This window comes from Pseudomassariella vexata (assembly GCF_002105095.1).
Source record: "Pseudomassariella vexata strain CBS 129021 chromosome Unknown BCR38scaffold_13, whole genome shotgun sequence".
Classification (NCBI taxonomy): domain Eukaryota; kingdom Fungi; phylum Ascomycota; class Sordariomycetes; order Amphisphaeriales; family Pseudomassariaceae; genus Pseudomassariella; species Pseudomassariella vexata.
The window spans coordinates 287,015-313,830 of record NW_024467968.1 but is presented as its reverse complement, the minus strand read 5'-3'; the positions used below and the strand labels follow the sequence as shown (position 1 = coordinate 313,830).

At 49.7% G+C, this 26,816-nt stretch overlaps 8 protein-coding genes across 8 annotated transcripts; 4 read left to right on the top strand and 4 right to left on the bottom strand.

Annotated features, from left to right (window-relative positions):
- Nucleotides 1-249: 249 nt before the first annotated feature.
- Nucleotides 250-891, bottom strand: BCR38DRAFT_412545 (uncharacterized protein; the record flags this gene model as incomplete). Its single annotated transcript, XM_040858711.1, has 1 exon — nt 250-891. One exon carries the CDS (start codon nt 889-891, stop codon nt 250-252), a length of 642 nt encoding a protein of 213 aa, XP_040712105.1.
- A 1,137-nt stretch (nt 892-2,028) lies between these two features.
- On the top strand, nt 2,029-3,018 carry BCR38DRAFT_412544 (uncharacterized protein; the record flags this gene model as incomplete). The annotated part of the gene is made up of 1 exon (XM_040858710.1): nt 2,029-3,018. One exon carries the CDS (start codon nt 2,029-2,031, stop codon nt 3,016-3,018), a length of 990 nt encoding a protein of 329 aa, XP_040712104.1.
- A 1,766-nt stretch (nt 3,019-4,784) lies between these two features.
- Nucleotides 4,785-6,908, top strand: BCR38DRAFT_412543 (Cupredoxin; the record flags this gene model as incomplete). The annotated part of the gene is made up of 5 exons (XM_040858709.1): nt 4,785-4,815; nt 4,866-5,135; nt 5,186-6,607; nt 6,679-6,819; nt 6,886-6,908. 5 exons carry the CDS (start codon nt 4,785-4,787, stop codon nt 6,906-6,908), a joined length of 1,887 nt encoding a protein of 628 aa, XP_040712103.1.
- Nucleotides 6,909-7,617: 709 nt separating this feature from the next.
- On the bottom strand, nt 7,618-9,538 carry BCR38DRAFT_444783 (WD40-repeat-containing domain protein). The gene is made up of 3 exons (XM_040860960.1): nt 9,083-9,538; nt 8,783-9,017; nt 7,618-8,727 (listed from the first exon to the last, which is right to left on the bottom strand). Exons 1-3 carry the CDS (start codon nt 9,337-9,339, stop codon nt 7,879-7,881), a joined length of 1,341 nt encoding a protein of 446 aa, XP_040712102.1. The 5' UTR covers nt 9,340-9,538; the 3' UTR covers nt 7,618-7,878.
- A 3,076-nt stretch (nt 9,539-12,614) lies between these two features.
- BCR38DRAFT_58865 (uncharacterized protein) lies at nt 12,615-15,302 on the top strand. The gene is made up of 3 exons (XM_040865500.1): nt 12,615-13,136; nt 13,212-14,574; nt 14,633-15,302. The coding sequence occupies exons 1-3, from the start codon at nt 12,923-12,925 to the stop codon at nt 15,252-15,254; spliced, it is 2,199 nt and encodes a 732-aa protein (XP_040712101.1). The 5' UTR covers nt 12,615-12,922; the 3' UTR covers nt 15,255-15,302.
- A 1,828-nt stretch (nt 15,303-17,130) lies between these two features.
- On the bottom strand, nt 17,131-18,371 carry BCR38DRAFT_398678 (HAD-like domain-containing protein). The gene is made up of 2 exons (XM_040857696.1): nt 18,223-18,371; nt 17,131-18,171 (listed from the first exon to the last, which is right to left on the bottom strand). Exons 1-2 carry the CDS (start codon nt 18,237-18,239, stop codon nt 17,247-17,249), a joined length of 942 nt encoding a protein of 313 aa, XP_040712100.1. The 5' UTR covers nt 18,240-18,371; the 3' UTR covers nt 17,131-17,246.
- A 140-nt stretch (nt 18,372-18,511) lies between these two features.
- BCR38DRAFT_444774 (uncharacterized protein) lies at nt 18,512-19,638 on the top strand. The gene is made up of 3 exons (XM_040860959.1): nt 18,512-18,711; nt 18,779-19,396; nt 19,463-19,638. Exons 1-3 carry the CDS (start codon nt 18,565-18,567, stop codon nt 19,568-19,570), a joined length of 873 nt encoding a protein of 290 aa, XP_040712099.1. The 5' UTR covers nt 18,512-18,564; the 3' UTR covers nt 19,571-19,638.
- Nucleotides 19,639-25,397: 5,759 nt separating this feature from the next.
- BCR38DRAFT_350767 (uncharacterized protein) lies at nt 25,398-26,401 on the bottom strand (the record flags this gene model as incomplete). Its single annotated transcript, XM_040856596.1, has 3 exons — nt 25,398-25,558; nt 25,621-26,268; nt 26,317-26,401. 3 exons carry the CDS (start codon nt 26,399-26,401, stop codon nt 25,398-25,400), a joined length of 894 nt encoding a protein of 297 aa, XP_040712098.1.
- Between the last annotated feature and the right edge of the window lie 415 nt (nt 26,402-26,816).

Below are 26,816 nucleotides of genomic sequence, written 5' to 3'. Positions count from 1 at the left end.
GTGAACAGTGGCACGCGGATTTGTTTTTGTAGACCTTTGATGATTTCTTTCATAATCGACAGTTCCTGCTTTGTTGGCTGTGGTTGTGTTGAGTCGATAACTTTGAAGACATAGATTGCATCTACGACGTGTACCCGAGCTGGATGGCATGATGCAGGTTGGACACTTGCGGAGACGACAGGGGCATCTTTCGACGGGACCCACGGGATATAAAGTTCCCAAATGTACTTGGTATTAGGATTCGCGGAATTAGATCTGAAATTCTCCTCTCCATTCACTTCTCCAATTCTGTCGAAGATTTCGGCTAATTTGCAGTTTTGGGTTTCCAGATTGTAAAAGTATGTACGTCTCGGATACCATTTTTGAACACTCTGTCTCTCGCGGTTTGACAGTTCGGGAGGGGCCTAAACCTTCAGAAAAAGGTGCCAGCATCCACTGGGCGAGATCATTTTCAGGATCCTGATCATTCTGTCTTGTGAATTCCACTCTGACGTCGTCGGTTTCTCCCTCTGCAGCAAAACGTTTCTTCGGCGACTCAGTGATATCCACATCACTATCATTGTCTTTCTCCAGACTGTTGGATATTGCAATACTTTTCTGTCCTCCCTTTGGTCGGTATGCACCCTGTACGTCAATATTTCCCTTCTGCCTTTCCTTTTCATGCTTCTCTTCCCTCTCGGTCCGATCTCGTACTGCACCAATCAACTCCTCGTATTGGTCCAAGATCGATTGTCCATTTACATCGTTAAAACATAAACATTTCCTGCCGGCGACGACATGAAAACGGAAGTTCTTCAAAATTGTTGTTAGTGCACAGCCGTCGTCATAGTCGAAGAAGTTGAGGACGTGGGTTTCACTGGCAGTACTTTTGGTGCCTCTCGTTCGTGCCATGGGGTTCTTACTAGTCAATAAGTTGTGACATATAGAGTAAGCATGCTATTGTGTTTTTATTACAGAAAATTCAAATGACTTATGGTAGGCCTATGAAGCATTCATGGTTGGCCTATCAAGTCTTAGTCCCTGATCTTCAGGAACTTCGTGGCAGAGGTCCCCCAATGAAGCTACAGTATGCTCTCCCTTTGGATCAGCGCCAAAATTTGATGCAACCGGATTTACAGATTGGGTTTGAGTGGCGTGTGGCTTGAAGCAACGCGATCCAGAAACCAGGCACACGGGATCGATCGCGCTTGCAGCTGAGAGACAATTTTACATAAATTTGATGAGTAATTTACAGACTTATTTTGAAATGATTTACGTCTAGTCCTCAAAACGAACGTGGTCGAGCCATTAGCATAAAGGGTTTGGAATGGTGACATTATGGGCTATATTAGCAAGTAGGCTTGACAAGACATTTGCAGTTTGACTCACAATTCAACCAAGTCGTTCCCATTGGAATTGAGATTGAATCATGGACATGCCTATAGTCATCACAAAGCTGCAATTCATGTTGGATGTCGCGATTAGCACACACTTTCCACGACTCACTTCGTCGGTGTCTATCTGAACCTTCTATGCTCAGTAAGAGGAAATGAATTGTGTCGCAGAATGAATGCTCCTTAAACCATTAGTCTTCTATTTTCCCACTAGTATAGGCATCGTAATACTCGGCACGTGATTTAGTAGACAGCGATGTCACAGCCTGACGCTATCAAATTCCCTTACAAAATGGCACTCCGCTGCTTGTATTTCAATGAGGAATCAATCAATTTCAATTAGTTCCCCTTGGTCGATAATGCCGGTTCTACATTAGAGTCCAGCGCCTTCGGTTCGAGTGAGCTATAACTTACGCGAAGCATATATACTCGGGTATCCCAAACTTAAAAAGCCTACGTACCGGAGAAACATTAAGAAACCCGCCCAAGTATACGTATATATAAAAAATTTTCCATAGCAGTATCGAGTGAGTTTCAACATTATTCTCTTCTTCACGCTGAAAAAACATTGATCGCATCACATGTACGACTAGCTGGTCACTCTATCAATCGGATCCTATACCAGTCAACTGCATTCCACTTGAACCCATTCGATATGTCAAACAATATTTCAACTGAGGACTCCAGCGTATCCATGGATACCATACAGCCATCCGACTATAATCACAAAAACGACTACCAGGGGTCCGGAATTCTAGATTCGACGTCAGCATTTGCGAGCTGCCCCGTCTGCTGGGGAGAGTCCCCCCCATCCGATTTTGTCACAATGCCATGCCATCACAAGATGCATGCGGCGTGCATAGATCGTTGGCTGGACACAAGCAAAAACAAGGACTGCCCCGTGTGTCGCCACAGCCTCAAGCACACATGCAGCCACGCCATTTCCGGCGCTGATCTCGTTCCCGGAGCCATAATCAAGCAAGGGCTGCTGAAGGGATTCTGCAATACTTCAAGGTGCAACCTATTCGACACGTTTACCAATTTGCACGAATTTGTCTCTTGTCGAAATGAAATGGATCAGTATCTGAAATCTATTGAGCTGGATGAGACCGATAAGCGCAGGATGCAAGGGAGGACGAGAAGTACGGCTTATTGGAACGAAGATAATTACGTCACAGCGGACGCAATTTGGGACGTTGATGGTTCAGGTACTGGCGCCGATTTATACGGCAGTGATTTCAATGTCGATGACGATACAGACGATGATGCAGGCTACGGCTCAGAAGATGATTCAGACGCCTACTCAATTGACGATTCATATGTCGGCTCAGATGTCGGCTCAGACATCGATTCTGACTACGATGCCTCGTACCTTCTCATTACCCCCGAACCTCAGGGTCAGGAGCAGGTGAGGCCTCTTGACGAAGAGAGCGGCGACGACGAGTACTGGCTTCGATACTCCGAGTGGGTCGAGGACCTTCGCAGAAAAGAACCTTGTCCTAATGTCGTCACGCCCATCCTATCTGAATTGTTAGGTCCAAATTGGAACAGCAAAATTTCTCTAAATGAAGTGTTCGACGGGCTTGGAGATAGCGTGCCGGCGCGCAATCCCGAGCTTGATCGCGCGCAAGACGAACTATCATAGAAAGCGAAGAACCAGAAGCGGATCAGTCGAATATTGAGCAACTGATCTCTAGCAGGTTGAAGAGGGATATGGTTTAGTCGATGGCACCAGGGGGTTGGGGTGATAGGTTGGACAAAGAGCCGTTCGCTGCAAGGTGCGAGGGTTTGATGGGATGAATGTCGGAAGTCAAAGTCTAGAACGAATTGAAAGCATTGATTAGACGCATTACGACAGAGGGAGACATCCTGGAAATTTGTGTTGCGCGAAGTTGTTTTGGGTTTGCCACTTTAAGTGGCAGTTGATACAGACTTGGGACGAAGCAATGGAGCTCGTATGTATTGAATTTGAGTGACATAGAGGCGATATATTCCCCCAACGTGGGTCAACAAGATTTGACACTGGTGAAAAGGTTACGTCATGATGTGCCATGATTTAACTGTCAAGGGCAACGTCGTCATAACAAATCCTTTGTTCTCGCAACAAAATAAGCCACGTTATTTTCGTGGTGCGCTCTGAGCTCGGGGCTGCGAGATTTGGAGTCACCCAAACCATAGAACGGCGTCCTACGCCGTTGTGCTTTGATATATTTAGACCGTCCGCGTAAGCTAGGCTGTCATGAAATCTTATCTTTCAAGTATCCCACACTTCATATTCTAGTCATTTTCTGGGTGGTTGGTCGTTTTACTAGACTGTGGGGTCTAGGATGAGACACGGACATATTCTATACGAGTTCTTGAGATCCCGCAATCAAGAGAGGCTAATGGTGCCGTTCGCAGAGAGTTTGCCAAGAACGGGTAGGGCACCGTAGACAGGGCAGTTTCGCATTGCCCGAGTGACAACAGGAAAATGGTGAACAAACTGGCCCCCTGTTGTCTTGTCGGCGGACGCGAGCATCTCAACTTGGTTAAGAGGGCACTATATTCGGACTACCACGTGATGTCTTACGTTGGCGAAAAACTAATCTTCCACTAGATCAACCCTAATATTTCCACGCATCCAAGTAACTCCTTCGTTGCCTCAGACGGTCCGAACTTTTGCTTGGCATCGTCTTTTTCTAAACTCTGCTGAGAATAGAAATGGTTGGGGTTTGGGATGATCACTTAATCCGATGACTGACTGGAAAACTATTCTGGACTGCATGAAGGTCTTCAACAGAACGATGTAGTCTGTGATACTTTCGTCGATCTTCATAACAACATGCACGCCAGGCCCTACATGCATGGCAACTTCTTACTAACCAGTCTATTGCATAAGTAGCTTTGGAGAGGATCCAAATTTCCATCTTGTTATAATTTAACGGCGGAGGCATTACTTGCTTCACGCTTAAAAAGCCACCTTTCGTCCCACAGATAATTCATGGCACAGACTTTGGACCTGGGAGTCAGTAATGCGGCTTGCGCTTTGCCCGCCAGCCACTTCGCTTTTCTTCTGCTTCCGGGAAAACGGCCAGAAGGTCCTGTTTACTGACTTCGGGGAGGGTTGGGGATCTGCGTTCTTGGAAATTAGAGAAACATGTTATAATGACCATATCTGCTCCTGTATTTCAGTCAGACAGGGGCAGCCTTCAGTCAGTGATCGCCTCACCGTAGTTGCAAGGCTTTGGGAAGACGACGACTCGAACTTGGCTGCATTTGCTTCACTATTCGGGACCCTCATTCTTTTCCACTGTCTGCACCGCAGCCATCACCAATCGCCTGGATTCACACTCGATGCCAGAGCCGTCCACTCGTTACACAGTTACTCCGTAATAGCAAATCAGTCACTTTCGCTGCTCACCACTAGGAAAAATGCCTGTCGGTGCTTTCGCCGGCATGGGCTGTGAGTACCTGCATTCTGCTGAAGACTGCCTATACTAATCGTAACTGAAGCACTGTCGACACTCGGCACCCCTTTCGCTCATTTTCTTCCCAAGTTTCTGAACAATAATCCCCTGCCGAATGGGTTTCCCTGGGGCACAAGAACCGCGCAAAAGACGAATCCATATCTCGATCGACCGGAAACAGGAGTCGTTCGCCACTATGATTGGACTGTCAGCAAAGCCAAGGCTGCGCCCGATGGAGTCTCGATTGACATGCTCCTCATCAATGGACAATTCCCAGGCCCAATAATCGAGGCTAATTGGGGCGATTGGATCGAGGGTATGGTATTATCTAATATAACGTGTTTTGCTGCTGACAATGCTCTACAGTTACCGTCCATAATAATATTTCCGATGAAGGAACTGCTTTTCACTGGCATGGCAATCTCCAGCAAGAGACTCAATGGATGGACGGCGTACCGGGCGTGACGCAGTGCCCAATTGCTCCCAGGTCTACTTTCACTTACAAGTTCAAGCCAGACATTTACGGTTCGTCATGGTACCACGCCCACTACGAGTCTCAACTTGCCAGTGGTTTGATTGGTCCCATGGTAATCTACGGTCCCCAACACTACGATTACGACATTGACGTCGGTCCGGTCATGGTCCACGATCATTACCACACATATTATGAGACCATCGAGGTGGGGGTCATGGCTAACCCAGCCAGACCCACGCGTTCCGACAACAATCTAATCAACGGCAAGAACTCCTTCAACGGCAATAACGCACCTCTGGCGTCCTTCAACTTCACCACCAACAAGAAGATTCGTCTGCGCCTCATCAACCCGTCCGTAGTAGCTGTGGAAAAGGTGTCAATCGATGGACACCAAATGACTGTCATCGCCAATGATTTTGTCCCCGTGCAGCCATATCAGACCGACGTCGTGACGCTCGCGCCGGGTCAACGCACTGACGTCGTCATTCAGGGGCTTAAAGACCCCAAGGGCACGTACTGGCTGCGTGCTTACAAGAGCCCTAACTGTTCACCCAGCCAACCCAATTCGCTTGAGGCCAAAGCAGCCATCTTTTACGAGAAAGCTGACCGTACGCAGCAGCCAAATAGCCAAGCAGGTGTAAATGCGTACAACAAGTACTGTGGCAACGACGAGCTGACGAAGACGGTACCACTGTTCCCCATTGCCCCAGGGCAGCCAGGTTATACGGAAGTCGTTCCTATTGTATTCCGGTCTAACGGCACTGCGGACCTGTGGTACTTGCAGAACCGCACCGCCCGGGTGGACTACAATGAGCCCGAACTGCTAGATGCCAAGAAGGGAGATTTGAACTTCGACTATATCCAAAACGTGCATAACTACGGCACTAACTCGTCGATCCGTTTTATAATCGAAAACCCAGGCGCTCAACCGCACCCTATTCATTTACATGGCCATAACATATGGATTCTCCAACAGGGTGCTTGCGATGCCAGCAAGTTTGATCCTGATTATCTCGCGGGCGATGTCTCGGCACGTGGGCTGCCGACTGGTGCCGATGGGCCAGGAGCGCCGAGGAATACCGTTCGAAGCTCTGACGACAAGGAGTTGGAGAGTCGCGAGCCGACCCTGGGTTTATTGGACAAACTTAAAGACTTGTTGACAGGCAAGAAAGGCGGAAAAGATACTCCGACTGTGGAGAAGGGACATTGCTGGGATGGCTCGATTGTCAATTCGCAGAATCCCCAGCGGCGTGATGTGCATATGTTATTGCCGAATTCCTATGTTGTCCTTCAGTGGAATCAGGATAACCCGGGTATCTGGCCGCTGCACTGCAAGTAGTAACCACGTATTGTTTTTTACATATGGCTGACGATCCTTGTTTAGGTCACATTGCCTGGCACTTGTCCGGTGGCTTCCTATGGATGGTCCTAGAGAACCCGGAGGCCATCAAGAAACTGCCTATTCCGGATGTAATGGAAGATCAGTGTCAAGTGTGGATGGAGTGGACAAATAATCACGTGGTCGGTAAGTGATCATCACCACCCAGCGTGCACTTTGCCTATTTCTCGTTGCTGACGCGAGATATTATAGACCAAATCGGCGACGGCATTTAGGTGTACATTGAATGGTTAACTAGACATATTATTCATGGAAGTCTAGGGGTGTATGTAATACTAATATTTTCTACGAATTCTGGGATCAGTAGATAGACAATACCAACTTTCCAAAGTTTTGTATCCGACCGCTAAATCTCGACAGGCAATCATGTTCCACCAATCCTTAGTTATGTTTCAAATGCTCGAGAGCCGGAAGAAGTTTGGCATCGGGGGCGACTAGTTCCACCTGCCAAGGATTTACGATAGATATTGATGTGCCATTTAGGGCGGCGATATCAACTTCCTGGTCCGACGACATGGGTTTATAGACATGCATCTTTCGACACAACGGCCAAAGCAAGAATCGGCTAGAAGATGAATCTTATGTGCTGGTGCGAGTAAATTTCGTGGGAAGGCAGGTGAGGTATTTTGGCGTATGGACCCGGACTTGATAGAGGTGGCCTAGTAGGATTGGTTGGTCGGATGCCGTTCATCACATTGGAATGTTCGAAGTCGAAGACTGAACCACTTCCCGTATGACGGATCGGAGTTTGGTCGGTACGGCTATCTTCATCACAACCTCGACCGTCTAGCTGGCGCTGGCGTTGAAGATTGACAGCACCGGAGACATGAGGATCAGACACGAGAGAGACGACAAGTCAGGACATTGCTTGATGATTTCAAGTAATGACTCGTTTGGAAACTGATGCAAAAGATCACGCCCTGGGCCACTAGGACACTCTAAATTTAACAATGACCAGTTATGGGAGACTGGGCGAGTTGGGAGAGTGTCAATAGAATAGAGAACCATTTACGTCGAATGCACGCCACGACGCAGTGGAAATATAACGCAGTAGCGCAAGGGCCCGTCGCATATCCTCCCTGCATGAAAACCTGTTCGTCTCTTTCTCGACGCTAAATAGATGGTAGCCTTCTTCCTTCTCTGGAGCTTTACGACGTCATTTCTCTATATTCGGGTATCAAATCCTTAGTATATATCCCACAGACTTATCTTGCCATCCTTACTTCCAGCTGCCAACCAATGAGCCTGCCTCGCTTGCTTAATGCGTCTATCTTTGACGTTTAAGTTTACCATTTTTGAGGTAGTGGCGACAGCTTCTGCATTCGCGGTACTCTCTGTGCTCTCTTCATGTACCGGGGCTTCAGGTGTGGAACAGTTCAATGTGGTGAAGGCCACTGCATAGCATCCAGCTTGATGCCATTTGAGAACTGCAAGCTCCCGCATCGTCTGAGCTGAATAGACGCGAACCTTTGAATCCCAACCTGCTGTTGCAAATATTTTGCCATCTGAGCGGATACGCAAGCTCTGCTGGCCGGAGTGTTTACTATTGAGGACTTTCAGAGGCTTAGTCCTTACTTGAATTGCCTTCTTCAGGGATGGCTGCGCAGGGTTGGGCTCTACTGACAAAGCAGCCGACAGCAAAGATTTCCCGTTGACAGGTCTAGCTTGCTGAGAATCACCGAATCTCTGTTGAAGAGGTTGCTCACTTGCAGACTGCTCTAGACTCTGCCTCGGAATGGGATGTTTGACTACAAGAGCATCAGCGCCAGATGTGATGAAGTATTCACAGCTTGGAGATATGCTCAGTGATAAAACCGGTTGGCTGTGACTTTGTGCCCTGTAAAGGACCACCCACTCGCCGTTTCCGTCTAGTTGGAGAACGGTTGTGATTCCATTTTCATATGCAGTGACGAGAGCAAGCGAGGCATCCAGGTGAAACAAGGCTAACGACATCACCATGCCGTTCTCCTCAGCTTTGTCGGTGGGATGAATTGTATGCAACCGGTTCTGGCTGGGAAGTTGATATACATCGACCTAAAGATGAACGCTGGTTAATCGCACAAACGTGTTGGATGATGAGTATGCGTACTGCCTCAGATACCAGGGTGTTTGGTACAGCAACAAGAAGTTCCTCATTTGACTCATTTGAGCCCACAGGACAGATACTAAACGAGCAGAAGTTCATAGTGTTGACTTCAAGGATGTGAAGTATCCACGGCTGGGGTCTAGGTAGTAGTGATGGATCCAGTGGGAGTGTGGTGCTTAAAGCAGCCTCGTCATCCGCGGAGACTTTCCATACGATCAACTGGTTGTCGCGACCATGCCTGGGACGAACCACTCAGCTACAATCTACCACAATCCGCGGGGAAGTAGCCCGGTTGCAACCTACGTGATGATTTTGTCCATACCCCACGAGGCGATACCCAAAATGGCATTTGTGTGAGCTCGCCACACGGCACGCGGGCGCATAATGGTCAAGTCCCATAGCACGACATATCCTTCGGCGTCACCAGAGGCGAGGCGTTGATTGCCTCTGACGAAGGCCGCAGCATGCACCTGAGCCTGATGGCCTCTGAGGATTGACCTGGGCTGTGCAGACGGAAGTTGCGATGGCGATGCCATCGTGGCATCCGTGGCTTCCACCATGACAGATTGCTGCGACCTATGGTGAAAAGCCTATAAGACCAGGAAGCCTGCACGATGCTACCAAAGAATGTTGCTGTGGGTGGAGACCGCCGGCTTCTAGAATGGTCGTCGGATTTAAGGCAGATTGATGTTGAGCCGCATGCGGACTATTTTTGCAACGTTAAGGTTGCTTGAAAATCGCCAAAAGTTGCCTTGTTACGATCGGTGCCTGGCAGTTGAGCGCCTGCCGGAATTGGGGGGCTCGAATGAAATCGGAAGAATGGCCCACTTGGGAATTTCTCCGAGCTTGCTCACCGAGCAATTCCATCCAAAACATTCATTTGCCTTCAAACGTCTGGTGACATCACTTCGATTCTTGTTTCTACATGATTCCGACGTTCCGTTGTGCGATTAAACAGCAATGGAGTGATTCGGCTCATCACTCGTAGCAGACACCTCAGCATGGCCAGGCGGGACCATGCGCTGCCGATCATTCAACGCCTCGTGGGCTCTGGGCTAACTTCCATGTCTCTTGCGAATACTCAGCGCCGTGGATGCCGTCTAAGACCTGTAATACATAGATGCCCGAAGTATTTGTGGTTGTACGATGCTAGATCCGCGCAGTCGCCCGGGGCCAAACGTTGCCATGTGGCACCTGTCAGAGGGCTGTCCTGCACTTCCCAGCATTATGGCCTTTGCGAGACTCCTTGCTCTTTTCCAAGTCGACGTGCACCATTTGTGCGGGCATGATACCGGCATAGGATAACGACCAGTGTAGTCTGTCCTCTGCTCAACTCGAAAAGACACGTACCTGTACAGGCATGGGATCCGTGCCATTCATTTCACGGTCTTGGTATCTTATTCAGCCTTTGCAATGGTCAGCCGAAATATCACCATATCCCTGCTTCAGCTCCGCGTTCAGGCTATCGGTCCTACCCACCCTCTCAACTTGAAGTTACTTCGATCACGCCTTCGTCCTCCTGCTGTCTAGATCATGCATTGCTGGAGTATCAAGCTCCTGCGCAACAGGATAAGTAAATGAAAAATGTCTTGAAGGTCACCACCTGGCCACGCAACACCACTTAAACTCAGCTGAGCACCGACGATGGGTTTCCATGCTCGGAGAGAAATGCACCCCTGCACACCCGGAAAAGGGATCGACAAGATCTTGTAAAGGGGCATGGGGGAACCCCAGTCTTCCCATCAACCCAGTCTCAAAATACCATAGTATTGTCACATGCGTCAATCGATTCACAGCAGTGCTGCGCTTCATTTCAAATGTCATCCAATCCAGCCTCTACTAATCTTAATCTAGATCTAGCAGCCTCGACCCTCTTGTCGATTTGAAATCAGCGAGAAGGTTCGTCTTTGAAGTCGAGATGAAAATGGCGATGCCCGGAACCCCTGTTGTGTTTAACTCTCGGTTCCCTGAGATGCCGGCTTGATCCGCTCAAGTTCTGAACCTCTAACACCCGACGAAGCAGGTACCTGCTGGCGTGCCGAGAACCTCCTCGCCATCACAGAATAGATAAATGTCGACGCGAAGACTTTCCAATCAAAAATCGGCGAAACGAAACACAGGAGCTACCCTGTTCGCAATGTACCTAAGAAGGGCCATAGTCAAGTAACGAATCATTTGGGTGCTTATGCTCGTGGCCGCGACCTGGAAGGCGGGGTTGGTCTTTTGAAGTCACCTTCCTCTCTCGACAGTGTTGGCATGCCTCTTTTGATGCTGTTCGCAGCTTAGGTAATAGGGGCCAAATGCAAACCCCCAAGAGCAAGTTCATGGGGATGACGGTTGATGAGGCAAGTGGGGCCATGTGTTGGCCGTCCGCCGACTGAATTGTAAAGACGATCAAACCATGCCGAAGACTAGTCATTTGCACAGCCTCGACGAATCGGTCACAGAAGATTTGGCAGTATCAGAGACATTTGACCAGGCTTCAGTAAGGCCGAACCAATGATGCCATGAGAACAGAAACGGTACCAAACGGGCTTGTGGTTACAGGTGGCGGCCGGTACATGTCGCCATCGAATATAACCTGCCAAGCGACATCCTATGGCTCCGCATCCTTGGAAGCATTGCCGTCCGTCCGTTCGTTGACAAGAGGGCGATGGTACCTTCGCGGAGCCGGGGCAGAACGCAGGTTCATTACAGTTCCCAGGCCTTGGCAGGTACCATTGCGCTGCTGCATTTGAGGCTACCCCAGCATACCCCACGCACACGCTTTCGTCTGGTCAAATTTCCCAGGTTGTCTTCTCGGCATCTTCTGGAGCAAGTCAAGCCGACGCACTTCTCTAACAAGCGCCATTGCTTACGGGGCCGGGACCTAGCCTTCACCCAGGGCATGGAACATTTCGAAAAAGCATGGTGTGTAGAAGCAGGTTCTATCTGATGGTTGGCATCAATTGATCTGCAAAAGCTATGGTGAAAGGGGTTAAACCAGAACCTCTGAAGTCCATGTTTAATTGAGCAGCTACGACGCTAACAGGTGATCCGTCCAAGCTTCGTTCTTTCCAGCACGACCTCTCGCTGCCATGTTCTGATTTCCTCAAGTTCCGCGTTCTTTTAATGGCAAATCAGCGACATTGTATGTTGAGAGTCAGTGGCTTTGACTATAAGAGCTTTGACCGAAATTTCGGTGCGCCTCAGTCTCTTATTGCTGGCTCCTTTCTTTATATATGCCGGGGTGTTGGGCGCTAAGTGAAGGTATCTCAAAAGCTCGTCGTCGTCATTGCTGCCAGTTGGCGTCAGCGGATCGAGACTTTCTCAGCTCCGCATCTTGTGTTGCAACCCGGGCAGCTTTTAGTACATATGCAGGCGCTGCGACGTGCTTGATCGATCAGAAGAGAAGAGAATTACCAGCGAACCAAGTATTGAAGCCTGTCGTTTTGGGCTTTCACACAGGACGGCCCGCCACAGTCTGCCGATTGCAGTCTTCCAATCAGCTGGTTTCGCTCATTCGAAATCCAAGACATTGGGTGTAGCCCGAGATATTGGCCTGGGCACGTCGAGTTGGATCTGAGTGGGAAAGCGGATTGCAACAGAAAGTGCGAGATTTTCAAGACACCTGCCGGTCGCCCTTTTCTTTCCCACGTTTTTTTGGGCAATTCGACAATTCTTGCCCTTTATACGCCATTCGCCGCTCTAGACACCAAGAAGTCAACTACAGCAAGCAAACAACAGGCGAACTGTATTCGCGGTTCCCCAGTAACCGACGCCCGTCCCGTCTGCAGCTGCTCCCGCTGTCGAGACTTAGACGGCCTGCGACAGCCGCTGAAGGCGAACAGCCGACCTCAGCTTACCCTCCTGTCGATCTGCCGATCCATCGTTCCCCTTCCGGGAACGCTGGTCATCATAGCACTGGCGACATTCGACACGGCGCCAGGCGTCTTGGTACCGGGTTTCGGACTCGGCGCACCCGCGCCGCCGACGCAACATTATGCGGAGCAGCCATCGCCGCCGTACACCGTCAGTAGCGGCTTTCCGAATCATAAGTTTGACGTCCCGCCGGCGAAGCGGCAGAAGCTGTCAGGCTCTTCGCCCAAGCCGGGGCCAAAGCAAAACCCCTCCAAGCCGGGCAAGGCGGCGTCGAGAAACGACATGGCCGCCTCGGACCCAGTGCCTGCAAAGAGTAGAAGGGTGAGAACGGGCTGCTTAACATGTCGTGAGCGGCATCTCAAGTGCGACGAGGCCATGCCGGACTGTGTCAACTGCCGCAAGAGCAACAGGGAATGCAAGCGTGGTGTGCGCTTGAACTTCATCGATTTGACTTGCAAGGAACCGCCGTATATCCCTCCACCCGTGGAATGGTCAGGTACGTGGCACCGTATTCGAGTTCGGCCTAGTTGGAACTCTTGCAAACAAGACAAATTTGACTAACTCTTCTCAGTGCAATTCCAGGATGAGTCACGGTTAATCGCATCTGAATATCAAGGCGGATTAGGAAGGTATCCCAAACTGGAGCAGCAAATTGTCACACCACCGCAAGATGCGGACCTGGAATCAACATTGCGGCGGTCGTCGCTTGCTGCTGCCATGCAGGAAATGCAGGTTCCGGCAGACCCCAGGACGCCGGCGACTATGTCAACTCCCCAGTCCATGTACTATCCCGACAGGGGACAGTTGCAGCCAGATCCCTACTCGGATGGAATGCATTCGCGAAAAGGTAGTGATGCGTCCTTCATGGCACCTCCAGCCCTATCGCACACTGGTGGATATCTTCACCTGGCGTCAGACTCCTTTGCTACGATAAAGGACGAAGGCAACCGCAACCTCTTGCACAGTACATACAAGGACAGCGACGTGTCGACAGCAGCATCCATTGCAGGCGTAACTGGAGCCGGGCCACCTTCAAATTACAAGGACGGACCGATCGGCGGCAATACTCCGATAGCTGGCGTGGACACCGGCATGATGACACCACCAAACGACAAGAACGGGGAGCGCGAATATCTCAACTCGCCTGAGGAACTTCATTTCATGCAAGTCTTCGTCTCAGAAGTGGGCATCTGGATGGACAGTCTCGATAAGGAGAAACACTTCTCTCGTCAGGTACCCTATCACGCGTTGAAATGTCCCATGTTGCTCAATGCTTTACTTGCATGTGGGGTGAAGCACCTCACACTCACACAACAGTACAACGACGATAAGGCCTTGTTTTACTACGATACAGCGACCACTCAACTTCTTCGGAGCTTACAGAACCCCGACCGCAACACGGCTGAGTGCGCCGCAACCGCCGTGGTGCTCAACGTGTATGAGATCATGAGCGAGAAGCCCACCCAGCGCATGAGCCACATTGCCGGCGCCAGGGCCTTGATCCGTGAATGCGGGTGGAACGCGAAAGCAACCGGGCTCGGCGCGGCATGTTTCTGGCTAAATGTTGGCATGGAGCTACTCAGCTGTCTGGCATTCAACTGGCAGACGGCATGGGACCCGGACCAGTGGGGTGTAGACATGGACTTCACGACGGAGAAAGAGCACGGCCAAGAGGAGATCTGGGTCCATCGCATCTTCCATATTGTGGCTAAGATCTGTAACTTTCGGGCTAGTATCCCCAAGTTCCAGGAACCCCGCCCACACGAAGAGCAGATCCGGCTCCAGGCTCGGTATACCGAATGGCAACGTTTGAAGAACATGTGCGATGACTGGAATAACTCGTGTCCGCGGCCTATGCATCCCTTTGGCTATCTATACCCTTTGCAGTCGCAGAATGGTGGCAACGGCTCCAAGTCGCTGTTCCCCCACGTCTGGTAAGTTTACCCCGGAAATCCAACGCGCTAATAATTGCCATTTACTAATCACTCCCAGGCTCATCAAGCGCGCAGCGGTAGTAGGTCGCCTATTTTACCACACGGCGCAATGCCTCCTCGCACAAATCAACCCCATCCTACCCCAAGACTCGGACGAAGCCCACGCGGTGCAGCAGCACCACGCGCACCAGGTGTGCGGTATTGTGGCGCATGCCCAGGACCGCGGCGTAGCATCGGTTTCGATAAGGTCGCTAGCCATCGTCGCCGAGGTCCTGACGGAACGCCGCGAGCAGCACGAGGTCGTTGCCATCCTCAAGAACATCGACAAGGAGACGGGATGGAAGCTCGCCAGTGTCATTAAAGGTCTCAAGGTGAAGTGGGGGTGGGAGAAGACGAGCGGCACGGGGTTGGCGGCGCACTTTTTGCCGCCGCAGGGCTCGAGACAGGCACAGGGGCAAGGTCATACGGATAGCCAGACGACGGCGGCGACTCCGCCCGGCCATATGAGGCCTGGTTTTGCCAAGGCGCAGATGCATGGACATGGACAGGCACAGACAGTGGTAGCGCCAAGGCCGATGCGCAATGTGAATCCTCTCAGTTTTGCGGATTTCAGCTTGCCGAATCATCCGTATCAAAATTGGTACGAGCCACCCAGTCGGTCGTCACAGGGGTTTACCTAAGAGGCCTGGAAGAATGAATTTGCGAAGGGTTGTGCCTTGTATACTTCCCTTGTGGTAGCAAGGGAGGGGTGATGATACTATGGACTACAGGTGATTCATACTTGTATCATACTTTTTTGCATGTATAATTGATGGTCTACATCTAGAGGACTAGATGCAACGTAAAACAGCTTTGAGGTTTTTGGCTTATAGTATATAGTGACTGGTGAGGATATAGGAATAGCATAGTCTAGGACGAAGATAGGACATACTTTACATAGTCTAAGTGAAATGGATGTAAACGATACCCCTTTTGGGACTACAGGATGACTTGCCCTCATGAACATTAACCAACATGGCTCGAATCCCTGCAAACACTAGCGCCCCTTGCCGGGTTGGTCTGGACTGGCTGGATGGGGAGGTTTGCGGTTTGCCGGCCAGGTTGGCGGAGCAGGTGGTAGGTTGGGTGGAATGGGGATTGGATACGCGGGACGCAGTCAGAAAGGTGGCCACGAAGTCTTGTGGCACATGGGGATGAGTTGTGGGATGTTATGAGGCTGGGAAAGAGGGTAAGGGCGGTTCATAGGGTAATTCCCTTGGTTAAGACTATCAAGTCGAGGCGTAAGCATAAGCATAAGCACAACGGGGAGTCTGCGGGAAGAAATGGCGTCTGGTGTGTACATTGAGAAACGGACATGAAGAACGTTGTGTAGAATTAGGGCACTTGGGCAGGCTGTCGTATTTATCAGCCGCTTTACAACTGATTTACTGTCGACTTGAGAATTAGTTCTCACGCCTGTTGCCCTGAATATCGAAAATTGTACCATTGTCCCACCAGGTGGTAATGAGATACTCATCACCACAGACGACTTCCTAGACTATAATCTGAGTAAATTCAAACAAATAAACTGATCATTGAGTTATTTACAAAGCACTAAAGGTGTAATATCCATACCATTGTATACAGTCCAGGCTATAAACATACTGGGAATGCGTTTCACAGGAGATTTCTTGGTGAATACTCTGGTACGGTAATATTTCCGAATAAGACATACCTAGTGCTACTATACCAGATATCGATTGTTTATACCTCCATCTATGTTGGTAAATGCATTCGCCGAGAACATGTATGAAGCCTATATGCCGATTATACTCAAATTTAGCATAATAACGGTGCTTACCACCGTAACAGGAAGTTGGCGCACTTCATTACCTTAAAACCATAAGTATATTTGAAGACATCTGCGGTAACTTTCAACAATAAGCAGAATAAGTTTTGTGAAGATCTCTATATTCACAAAGTACATTCCAGGTTAAGTAGACCATCTTTACCTGGGTGCCTAAATATCTAAAATGCGATGCATTATTTGCTCGTGGCCCAGGTATAAGTGCTTAGCCGGGTAACAGCCTTTGAAACCCCGCTTTCTTGGTTGCTTGTATTCTTCCCAACTTATTCTCGTATCGTGTCCTTCTCATGGTCTCCATCTTCACAATCCGTTTCAAACCAGAGTCCCGCTTTGACAACTAACCCGACTTGTGAAGTTGTTATTTTCATCATCCACCACACAATCTATGAAAGGGTGCAGCAACTCCGAATGTGAATGGGCAATTAACGACGATACCACGCTAATTTAGAGAGCCAGACATCTAAATATGTTCTACAGATGTCTCGAAATATAAGACGTGACTCCTGTCTTCCAATAGTTAGACATATTAGTCTTGCAATCAATGATACATCTAGTTCAAGGACATCACTACTTCCGCAATATCAATTGGTGCTTAGTAGAGATCTGACACCAATAACTTACCTCCCTTATCTTAGCGGCCAGATGATTTCTATTATCATTCAAAACAATTACGCATACATCCCATTATAGTCCCAGAATGGAAATCAAATAAAAGTGTAAGCATAGCATTAACCCACTCTAGTTTCATGCAATGCTCTACTCTAAACGTCTATTTCAGCCATCAGAATATATCTTTCGTGAACCCCATCGACGTCTTACGTCCAGTCTATAATGTGCCCTTTGAGTCCTCAGCCACCAATCCTTCACCCACATTCTCCTTCATCTCAGGCTCAAGCTCCACCTCAGCCGGCGGGACTACAATACCATACTTCTCATATGGGAAATTAACCAAGTCCACCATGTAGTCCGCCCAGCCATCACCAATCTCACCCAACTGATGCACATCGACGTCGCCCGCCTCTCCCATGCGCCCTGCCAAGATCTCCTCTTCCCGACCTGCATAGACTTTCTTCAACTCCGGATGCGGCACCCACGCCACGCGCATGCCCGCCCGTCTCCCACTCTCTACACCGGCTACACTGTCCTCAAATACCAGGCACTCCGCAGGAACAATAGGCTTCTCTCCGGCCGGCAGCCCATCGTTGATCGTCTTCAGCGCTAAGACATAAATATCCGGCAACGGCTTTCCCCGACCAGGCTGTATGCGCTTGTCATCCCCCAACACCCGACGATCCGTCTCAAATACTGAAAACAGCTCCGTCAGGTGCTTCGTCTTGATCGCAAAGTTCCCCGCATGTGAGCTCGTCGCCAGCGCGATGTGGACTCGATGCGGTTTCTTCTCCGCCTTCTCGTCGACCTTTGCGCTCTTCAAATCCCAGTATCGCGTCCTTCCCAGATCACCGAGGAGCTTTTCGACACCTGGGAGCGGCTTCGCGGAAGGGAAGTGCTGGCGTTGTAGGGCGGTAAATTCAGCGAGGTATTGGTCCTCAGGGATGGGCAGTTTGGCCCACTGGTGGAATATCTCATTTGCTTGCGGGCCGGGGCGGCCTTGGAGTTTCGCTTTGATGGTCCAGGGAAGGTTGGGCCGGTTGTATTTCTCGAGTACGAGATTTATGCAGAGGGTGTAGAGGTCTTCGGTGTCAAGGAGGAGGCCGTCCATATCGAAGAGGCAGGCGCGGATTGGCGGGAAGCTGGAGGTGTCAGTCGAGTCATTTTGCGATGTGAATTGCGGGTGCCCTTACTCTTTATTGGTCGCCATGATAATGATTTTAGGTATTTGGGTGGTGTTGGGTTCTTATTGTATAGCGTGACTGGGAGTTAGTTACGACGACTAGATTATCTGCCACTTTACAATCGAAAAACGTTTGTCCGTTTCTCGGACATCGTCAACTGCAGTCTTGCAATGGAAATTTTGGGGCGGGGGCGGGGTAGTTGAGTTGCCATCAATACCCCTGCTAACCTACCCTGCAACCCTCGTCAGGGGTAGCTAGCGGCCCCAATTCCGCGGGATTAAGTCATAGCTGGCAGTTAATTTTAGGTTGGCAACCAACTCAATCTTCACCTTCGAATTCCACGACACCGCAATGGCTTCCCGACCGGATAGCCCCAAAAGCCGGATCCAGGAACATCTTGACAAAAAGGCCAAGGAACAAGCCAGCGAGCAAGATGATGGTCGAGACGTTGAGGAAGATGTAGAACCTCCCGCAAGGTTCCCGCCAGAGGAAGAAGCGGCATGTAAACAAGGCCTTCCCTGTCTAATCCTAGGATGCCTGTCTAACACCCAACTTTCGCATACAGAACCTACTAGGCGAGTCAAATGACAAAAAGTCCGAAGCCAACACGCTGTTCTCGTCGGCCAAGTACGAGAACGCCATCAATAAATATGAAGAGGCAGCCGCCGTATGCCCTCATTACCTCGACTACGAACTAGCCGTACTGAAATCCAACATTGCCGCATGCCACCTCAAGTTGGAACAATGGAAGGACGCCATAAGCAGTGCATCGGGTGCAATCGAAGGTCTCGAACGACTGGAGAAGGCTGAGGCGAGCGAGGAAAAAGGCTCTGAACAGGATGAAGACGACGTAGAGGAGGAAATTGTCAGTTCAGGCGCGCAGAAAAGCGGACCTGCTACCGCAAAGGCCGAGAGCGACGCCGAGAAAGTCAAGCGCAAGCGGAAAGAGGACATCCTGAGGATCCGGGCGAAGGCTTTGATGCGACGTGCCAGGGCGAGGAGCGAGCTGGGTGGGTGGTCGAATCTTTCGGGTGCAGAGGAGGACTACAAGATCTTGGCGACTATGGCGAATCTCAGCCCGGCGGACAGGAAGATTGTTATGTCGCAGTTACGTATAATACCGCCGCGGGCCAAGGAGGCGCAGGAGAAGGAGATGGGTGAGATGTGGGGGAAGCTGAAGGACGTGAGTACTGCAACTGCAAAGGTCGCGTTGAGTGATGCTGTAAGCCCCTGCTAATTTTTTCAACAGCTTGGAAACGGCATACTGAAGCCTTTCGGCCTCAGTACGGAGAATTTCCAGATGGTGAAAGATGAAAAGACGGGTGGGTACAGCATGAACTTCAAGCAGGGGGAGTGATATCAGACATGCAGATGACAAATCACCAATTTAATAACAAAAAGTCTACAATCTAACCTACACTCCTCTCCTCATAATATCATCCCTTCCTCCCCAACCCCCCTTTCTAGGATTCCCCCTCCCTCAGCTCCCCAACAAGGCGCTTATACCAAAAGTCTCACAGCCGGTTCTAATCCTTGAAATACCACGTATAATTGCCAAGCAGCACTTGCCAATCCTCTCGGGTCCAGGCTCCTGTGCCGCTCGTGCAGAACTCGAACGCCTGACGCTTGTGCAGGCCGTTGTACCATTGTGGGTTATGCCTGAGCTGCCTTTTCACTTCCAGCACCATCATTTGATGAACCAGGCTTCTGCTGTGTGTCAGCAGCCCTTTCCGCAGCTGGTTATGCAGGTCTATCTTACGCCGATGGTTTTGTCGTCGCTGGGGAGTTGGTCGCTCATTTCGCTTTTCCTGTCCCTTTTCCATTCTTGGTCCCTCTGATTGTTAACGCGGCATTGTAAACTTGTTAACGCATTACGCTGCTGCGTAGATTTGAAAACGTAAGGGGTCGAGAGAAGACCGGGCCTACCTTCTACGTACTATCCTGCGTTATCGTCTCGCCGGTTATGCTACTAGATAGGAGACTAATAAGCGTTACTAGGCCTTTTTCATCGATTATGATATTCTTTTCTTAATAAATCACTTAGTTTCGATTCATCCAATACATATGGAACTCGTTAGTATTGGAGCCATCTTACCAGTGTGTTAGGTGGTGGGTATATCCTACTGACCGCCCGACCCTGTTTCAATACTTATATAATAATAATTAATAAAAATAATAATATTATTATTATTATTATTAAATACGCCGTAGGCTCGAAGCCCCCGGTACCTCTACTAGTACTCCCGTATGTCAAACCGTGCCCTAATGGCTGGACTAAATACATACGCTGCGTCGTCGGTTCGCCCTATTGGCGACTGCGTTGCGTTCACTACCATACTACGTTGGTTCTCAACCTACCAACAAAGTCCCCCCTGAGAAGATCGATGCTATCTGGGCCTTGAAGCTGTCCGACCCGTCCCTAGCAGCCACCTTACAATAGTCCCACTAACTACTGGTTCTCATGTTGCCGTTGCGAGGTCTCTGCGAGAGTATAGTGGCCGCGGTGCGATAGCGGCCCGTAATCGTTCCCTCGGTCCTTCCAACAGCCCGCAAAAGAGGATTACGTGCTCTGCCGTCTCAGGGGCGTCGCCACAACGGCATAGCGGCGAGTACACGCCAAAAGCCCCTGTCTTGAATAAGAAGGCTGCTAGTCCTATTTTTTCCGTCCTGACCTGGCACAGCGTAGACGCTTCCAGTCGGTTCAGGCCGAAATACTTGCCCCCTTTCGGTATCTGCATCGAAGGGCCCTCCGGTTCCTCAGCGATGGCGCGTCGCTGGCGATCGTGATGCTCTGCTCCGGTGAGCCATCTCTTCCTCCAGTGGCCGAGGAGGGCAGCCGGGACCTCCTTTTCCTCACTCATCCATTCGGAGCCCCGGGCCTCCTTCTCCATAGTGTACCCTGCCGGTCGGAGTAGCTGCGACGCCTGCTTCCTCTTCGCCGGCCTATCCTGTCGGAGTATATGTGACGCTTTAGCGCTCGCGCTGCGAAGCAGATTTCTCTTCCCGCTAAGCCGTAGCCGTTCTTCAAACTTAGCAGCCCGGGCACTAAGATAGAGGTCTAGTGGCGGGATTGCTGCTTCTGCTTCCAGGTGGCGAACCGGCGTCGCTTTGTGGGCGCCACAGACTACCCGGAGGCACTCGTTCTGTATCCCCATCAGGCTCTTAGCTGGCCCTGCCGGTTCCTCACTTATAGTATGCCACGCAGTCGCCCCGAAGGCGATCGCGCTACGGATAACCACCGTATATAACAGCCTCGCCCGTATAAGATCGCAGCCCCACGACATATTGACTAGCTTTGTCAGGGCTAGCTTTTGAGTTGCCATTTTTGTTTTAACACGCTCAACATGGGCGTGCCACGTCAGTTTGCGGTTGAACCAGACTCCTCGGAACCTCGCTGAGACTACCGGCGACACTGTGGCGTCCCCAAGGCGAATACTTTGCGGCAAGGGCTCTCGGGTCCTAGTAAAGTGCATTAGCTCACTCTTGTCAGGGGCGAACTTCATCCCGTGCCTCACTGCCCACCGCTGACACGTAGCCCATGCGCCCTCCAACCGGCGGCAGGTCGTGTCTGGATCGGTGCCGACGCTTAGCAGGTTCGTGTCGTCCGCGAACTCGACTACTAAAAGTAGTGGGTGCTGCTCCGCTAGCTCCTCGTACAGCGTTGAAATGTATAATATAAACAGTATCGGGGATAGCGGTGACCCCTGGGGGACGCCAGCTCGTAGGGGGATTGGCTCTGACTCTTTACCATCGAACCGGAGGCGTACCGTCCTATCCTCCACGAAGCTGCGTACCCACTCCTGAACCCACTCCGGGTAGCCTTTCCGGGCTAATATGGAAATCAGCCGTCTGTAATTGACCGTATCGAATGCCCCCTTGATGTCTAGCTGTAGCAGCGAGGCGATGCCCCCGCGTCTCCACGCCGTATAGACCACGTCCTCAACTATACGTATTGCCAGTTCGGTGGACCTCCCAGCGCGGTTCCCCATTTGGCCGTTTGGTAGTAGGCCGGCCGCCTCAGCTACTTTGGTGATACGCTGGCTCATCGCCGTCTCTATTACCTTCCCTACCGTGCTAAGTAGGGCAATGGGGCGCCAGCCGCCAGGGGTCTGCTTCTGAGCTGTCGTTTTATTAGGCTTAGGGATAACAACCACCCTCGCTGAGCGGAAGCGCTCCGGGTAGTACCCCAGCCTAAAGCTAGCTGTTGCCAGATCCGCTAGGATCTCCCATAGGGGTTCACCGCAGGCCTTTAGCAGGCCAGTGGGGATCAGGTCGTCGCCGGGAGCCTTCCAAGCAGCCGTTCCTTTGATAATAGACTCGATATCCATTGTGGTCACCTCCCTAGGGACGTTCAGCTCTCGTCTGTAATAGGCCGCGATCGAGGTCCGATAGATCTATACACGGGTCTGGGAAGAACCTCTCAGCTAGTAATTTTGCCTTCTCATCATGTGTACGTGCCGTAAGCGTGTCGCCGGCGTTTCTTAAATATCTTAGCGTACAAATATAGGAGTCTATTTTCAGCTTATTAGCTTGTTTTGATCCGCATTATTTCATCACTAAACCACTAGCTACAAATATACACCTGAATAAAGCTGATAACGTCAACCAGTCCGTTGTTAACTTGTTTTTGAAGCTATTAGACCCTTTTTTTTTTTACCATTTAAGAGCCTCAATATGGACGGTTTCAGGATCGATGAAATGGAGTAGCCACCTTCAAGCCCTAATTTGAACTCTATAGAGCATGTATGAGCTTGGATGAAGGACTGGCCTGAGAAGACGTAAGATTTACAGTCCTTGAGTAAGGAGTAACTATATCACGCACTGTTAGCTGCATGGTATACAGTGACGGAAGATTTCCTGGAGAAATCAAGGAGATTTACTTTTTGTATGCAGGATGTATAGAATCGGTACTTCGGTTGAAATGTTATGCCTGGCGTGAGCACTGACGTCTTTGACAGTTACTGTGCTTGACGAGTAGCTCCAACGGTTCCGGGCGACAGCATAGTAATGCAATTCATACAATGTCAGAATCTGCATGTTACGAAGGTCCGCGTTGTGAAACCCCAGTTTTCAAAGTTGGAATCCGGATGACCCGATCAGGCAACAGGGAAACATTTACACAATTTCGCTATTTCATATGATGTATGAACGTAGCTTTAAGCCGATTGATGGTAGTAAGGAATGCCGTGCGAACATACCATTGCTCATGCTAAGAAGCATCTGTAGGCTGGTCCTTTCTTCTGGGTCGTCAAATTCTAACCAAAACTGTGTGTGTTTTCTTGGAGAATTCCAGCGATCCTGGGGTTTTCAACTTGACAACTCAAAGGTTCCGACCACTCGCCCACAAATCCCATATCAGCTGCTACAGTAACGATCGCTAATGGTACGATATGGCAAGAAGTTGCCGCCGACCGACAGCGACACCGAGATGTAACCATCGCCAGCTTGGAAAACCCCTGCCATTTCTTCTTGCAGACGAGATCCCTCTTAACGTGACACCACTTACTAAATCCAGCCTGAGACCCCTACGGAAGGCTCTAATATACTAGCTAGGCTAGATTTCAGAGCCGAAACAAGCGCTATAGCCGTTAGAACCCCTAAGAGCTCTAGGGATTTAGCTATTATTAAGGGGTAATTAGCTTTATTAAAGTAGCCCTCGGTATAGATACAGCGCGGCTGTCACGCCGTGCTAGGGGTTGCAATCCTTGCCACTACGCCACCTTACCAGATGTCTTCACCAAAAGAGACCAATACCAAAGTCCCTGACTTTGATATCTGCAACCACTTATCAATCTGTTCAGACCAGTGTAGGTCAATCACGTGACAACCGTCACAGCGGCTATTATTCCGGAAGATCGATAGAGCACTTGAACAAAGTCCTAGCTACTAAGTTATAGGAAGAAAGGCCTTAAAAGCTCTGAAGAGTACTTGCTGGGCCTTCAGGCTATTACACCAAAACTACCAGTCTTGGAAGTACATATGGTCACGTACCGTACGTTATGAGCTAATATGACCACTACCCATCGTACCACATAATTGCTGCCTGTGAGATAGGCATCGTTCATTTCTGTCTATATATGGCCCTTATGGCCGCTGTTCACTTCCGGGAGTCTCCAGAGATCATGACTTCTTCAATACAAGACTATTTTCCCACAATCCAATAGTACTTCCGGATCCTAACAACGACTTATTAATATTCTAGCGATTCGAGTAGACCAGGCACGTATTTAAGTCGCTGGATTGTAAGGAAAGAGCCGTTGTGGCGGGCCGGTCTCAACTGACAAGCTGAGTCGGGAGGGATTCGCCCCGATCCGGTAGAACCCCGGAACCGCCCAGCTTAAGAGGAGAACTCGAGACGCTCGCACCTAGTTTGGGTTCTTCAAGAATCAGTCTTGCAATATACGCACCCATACACTGGCCTACTTCTAGCTACCCTTTGCACTACCTGACTATTATATCATGGAGGATTGTGATCTTGATTGAGCTAAGTTAACCTCCGTCAGGTGTAACGGTAGAATGTTACCTATCTAACTAGTGTACATTGTTACGGAGTAACTAGGGCTCCGCCAGTGGACTGTGTGCCACTAGTCCTCTGTTATTATATTGTGAGACGTGTGGTATCCTCGTTACATGGATACACCCCTATAGGAATAGCCAGATTTTAATCTAAGCACTCGGAATGAACTGAATTAGAATCTAACGGAGTTAGCGAAGTAGAGGATTATATATTAATACGTTATACTTAATTTAGTAGAAGTCGATTGGTTATATAGTTTGTAAATACAGAGTAACTCTGTATTAAAGTATCGTGGAGTTGGTGATTTTAGGGTAGGCCGTGAAGTAGAGTAGCCCTAGATAGGTTAGTTAACTTAATCTACGTATTATTCATTTTCAGTGAATAGAAAACCCTGTAATAATGAATCAGATACCAAATGAGAAGTTATTACAAGAATAAGCGGTATGATGGGCTTCGTAAAGAAAATCTCTAGTCTCAAAGTGATTATCTTCTATGAGGCATCGCAGCCCGCATGTGTTTCTTACATATCGACATTGGTCCTGATGGACTTTGCGTATACTTTACGCAATGATGGTCTAGATTGCTATAATTTTATTTAGTTTGTGATTCTGAGCTCCCTGCTATTCATAAAGCGAGTCATATTCCAATATCAACTGTTATATTAGGTTCATTGAGTCGCAGTGTAAAGACCGCCCCCTGAAGATTTTGTACCCAGCTTTCCCTGGTCCAGGTACTGGCTGTGTAGGAAGTCCACCGTCTTTTCCGGAGACAGATTCCGCTCTTTGATATAATGCTGCTCAATGAAAGCTACGGTGTCGAGGCCAACGTCTTTGGACAACCAATTAGTATTACTTCCGTAAAATGGGGTAAAAAGGGCAAGGCATCTTTACCATCCATTATCCTGCAAGGCCCTTTGCCCTCTCGCAGTGTACTAGTCCACATGATTTTCCACATGTCGTCAATTTCCTCTGGGGTGGATACGCCCTCAGCCAGAATAGTCAGAGCTTCTCTCTTCACAGCAGCCCAAAGACGGTTAAAAATAAATCCAGTGGACTCTTTCCTCGAGACAAATGGCAGGGTGTTGACCTCCCTTTGCCTCTCCACCAAGAATGGGAAGATGGCCTCGTGCGTGAATCCATCAGTCATAAGCTCGACCATCATGTTTGTCGGTGGCATATAATAATGCGTATTTAGTATGCGAGCTTTCGTCTCCTCTTTGACTTTTCCGAGCATTTCTGATGTCTTGTAAGACGATGAGTTGCTGGCTAGAATTGCATCCATGGGTGCCTTGGCCTCCAGCTCCGCGAAGGTGTCGATTTTTATTTCGAGCTTCTCTGGTACTGCTTCGATGACGAGCCACGCTTCTTGAACCGCGTCTGCTAGGTCCTGGAAAATGCTGACTTTCCCGGTGCGTTTTCCTCCTTCGGCAGCAGGGTACTTTGCAGCATTATCTCCGATGTAGTCGAGGCAAGGTTGGTGCTGTTTCTGGTCCGGCTCTCGGATTCGAACATTGTACCCACCCGATGCCCAGATACACGCTATTCGCTTGTAAGAAATATCCTGACAGTGTGAGAGCTAACACCAACCTATGCGACGTCCCAAAACGCCACCTCCAAGTACTGCAACTGGCCTCTCATCATAACCAGGGGGTGGGCTCCATGATGAAAGCATTGCATTGGTCTGAAGATAGTTATTTTGCTCACTTTTTGTAGAGTTTATTGAATATCGTCGGTGGTTATGTAATCGATTGATACTCCTTTGAGCTCAGAGAGAGACACCAGATATATAAAGCCTACTACTATTTCGCCGCATCCCGTCAGAATGGCGCCCATCTCGCGTCTCGCGTGGGTCGCGACTATCCAGAGAATATGACTCACTCGCGCTGAATGTATTTTCATTCCGAGGACCACTTTGTGATCGGCTTGCCGAGGCAGACCCATAATATTGTGTCGACTACGTGTTCACCTTGGCCCGTACCCACCGTGGTCTAGAATACTTTATCCAAGTTGCTCCGACTCGCACTGAGGCTGTTTGGATCGCAAGGTATAACAAGGGATCAATAGTTAAAACGGCATAGGCAACGTCA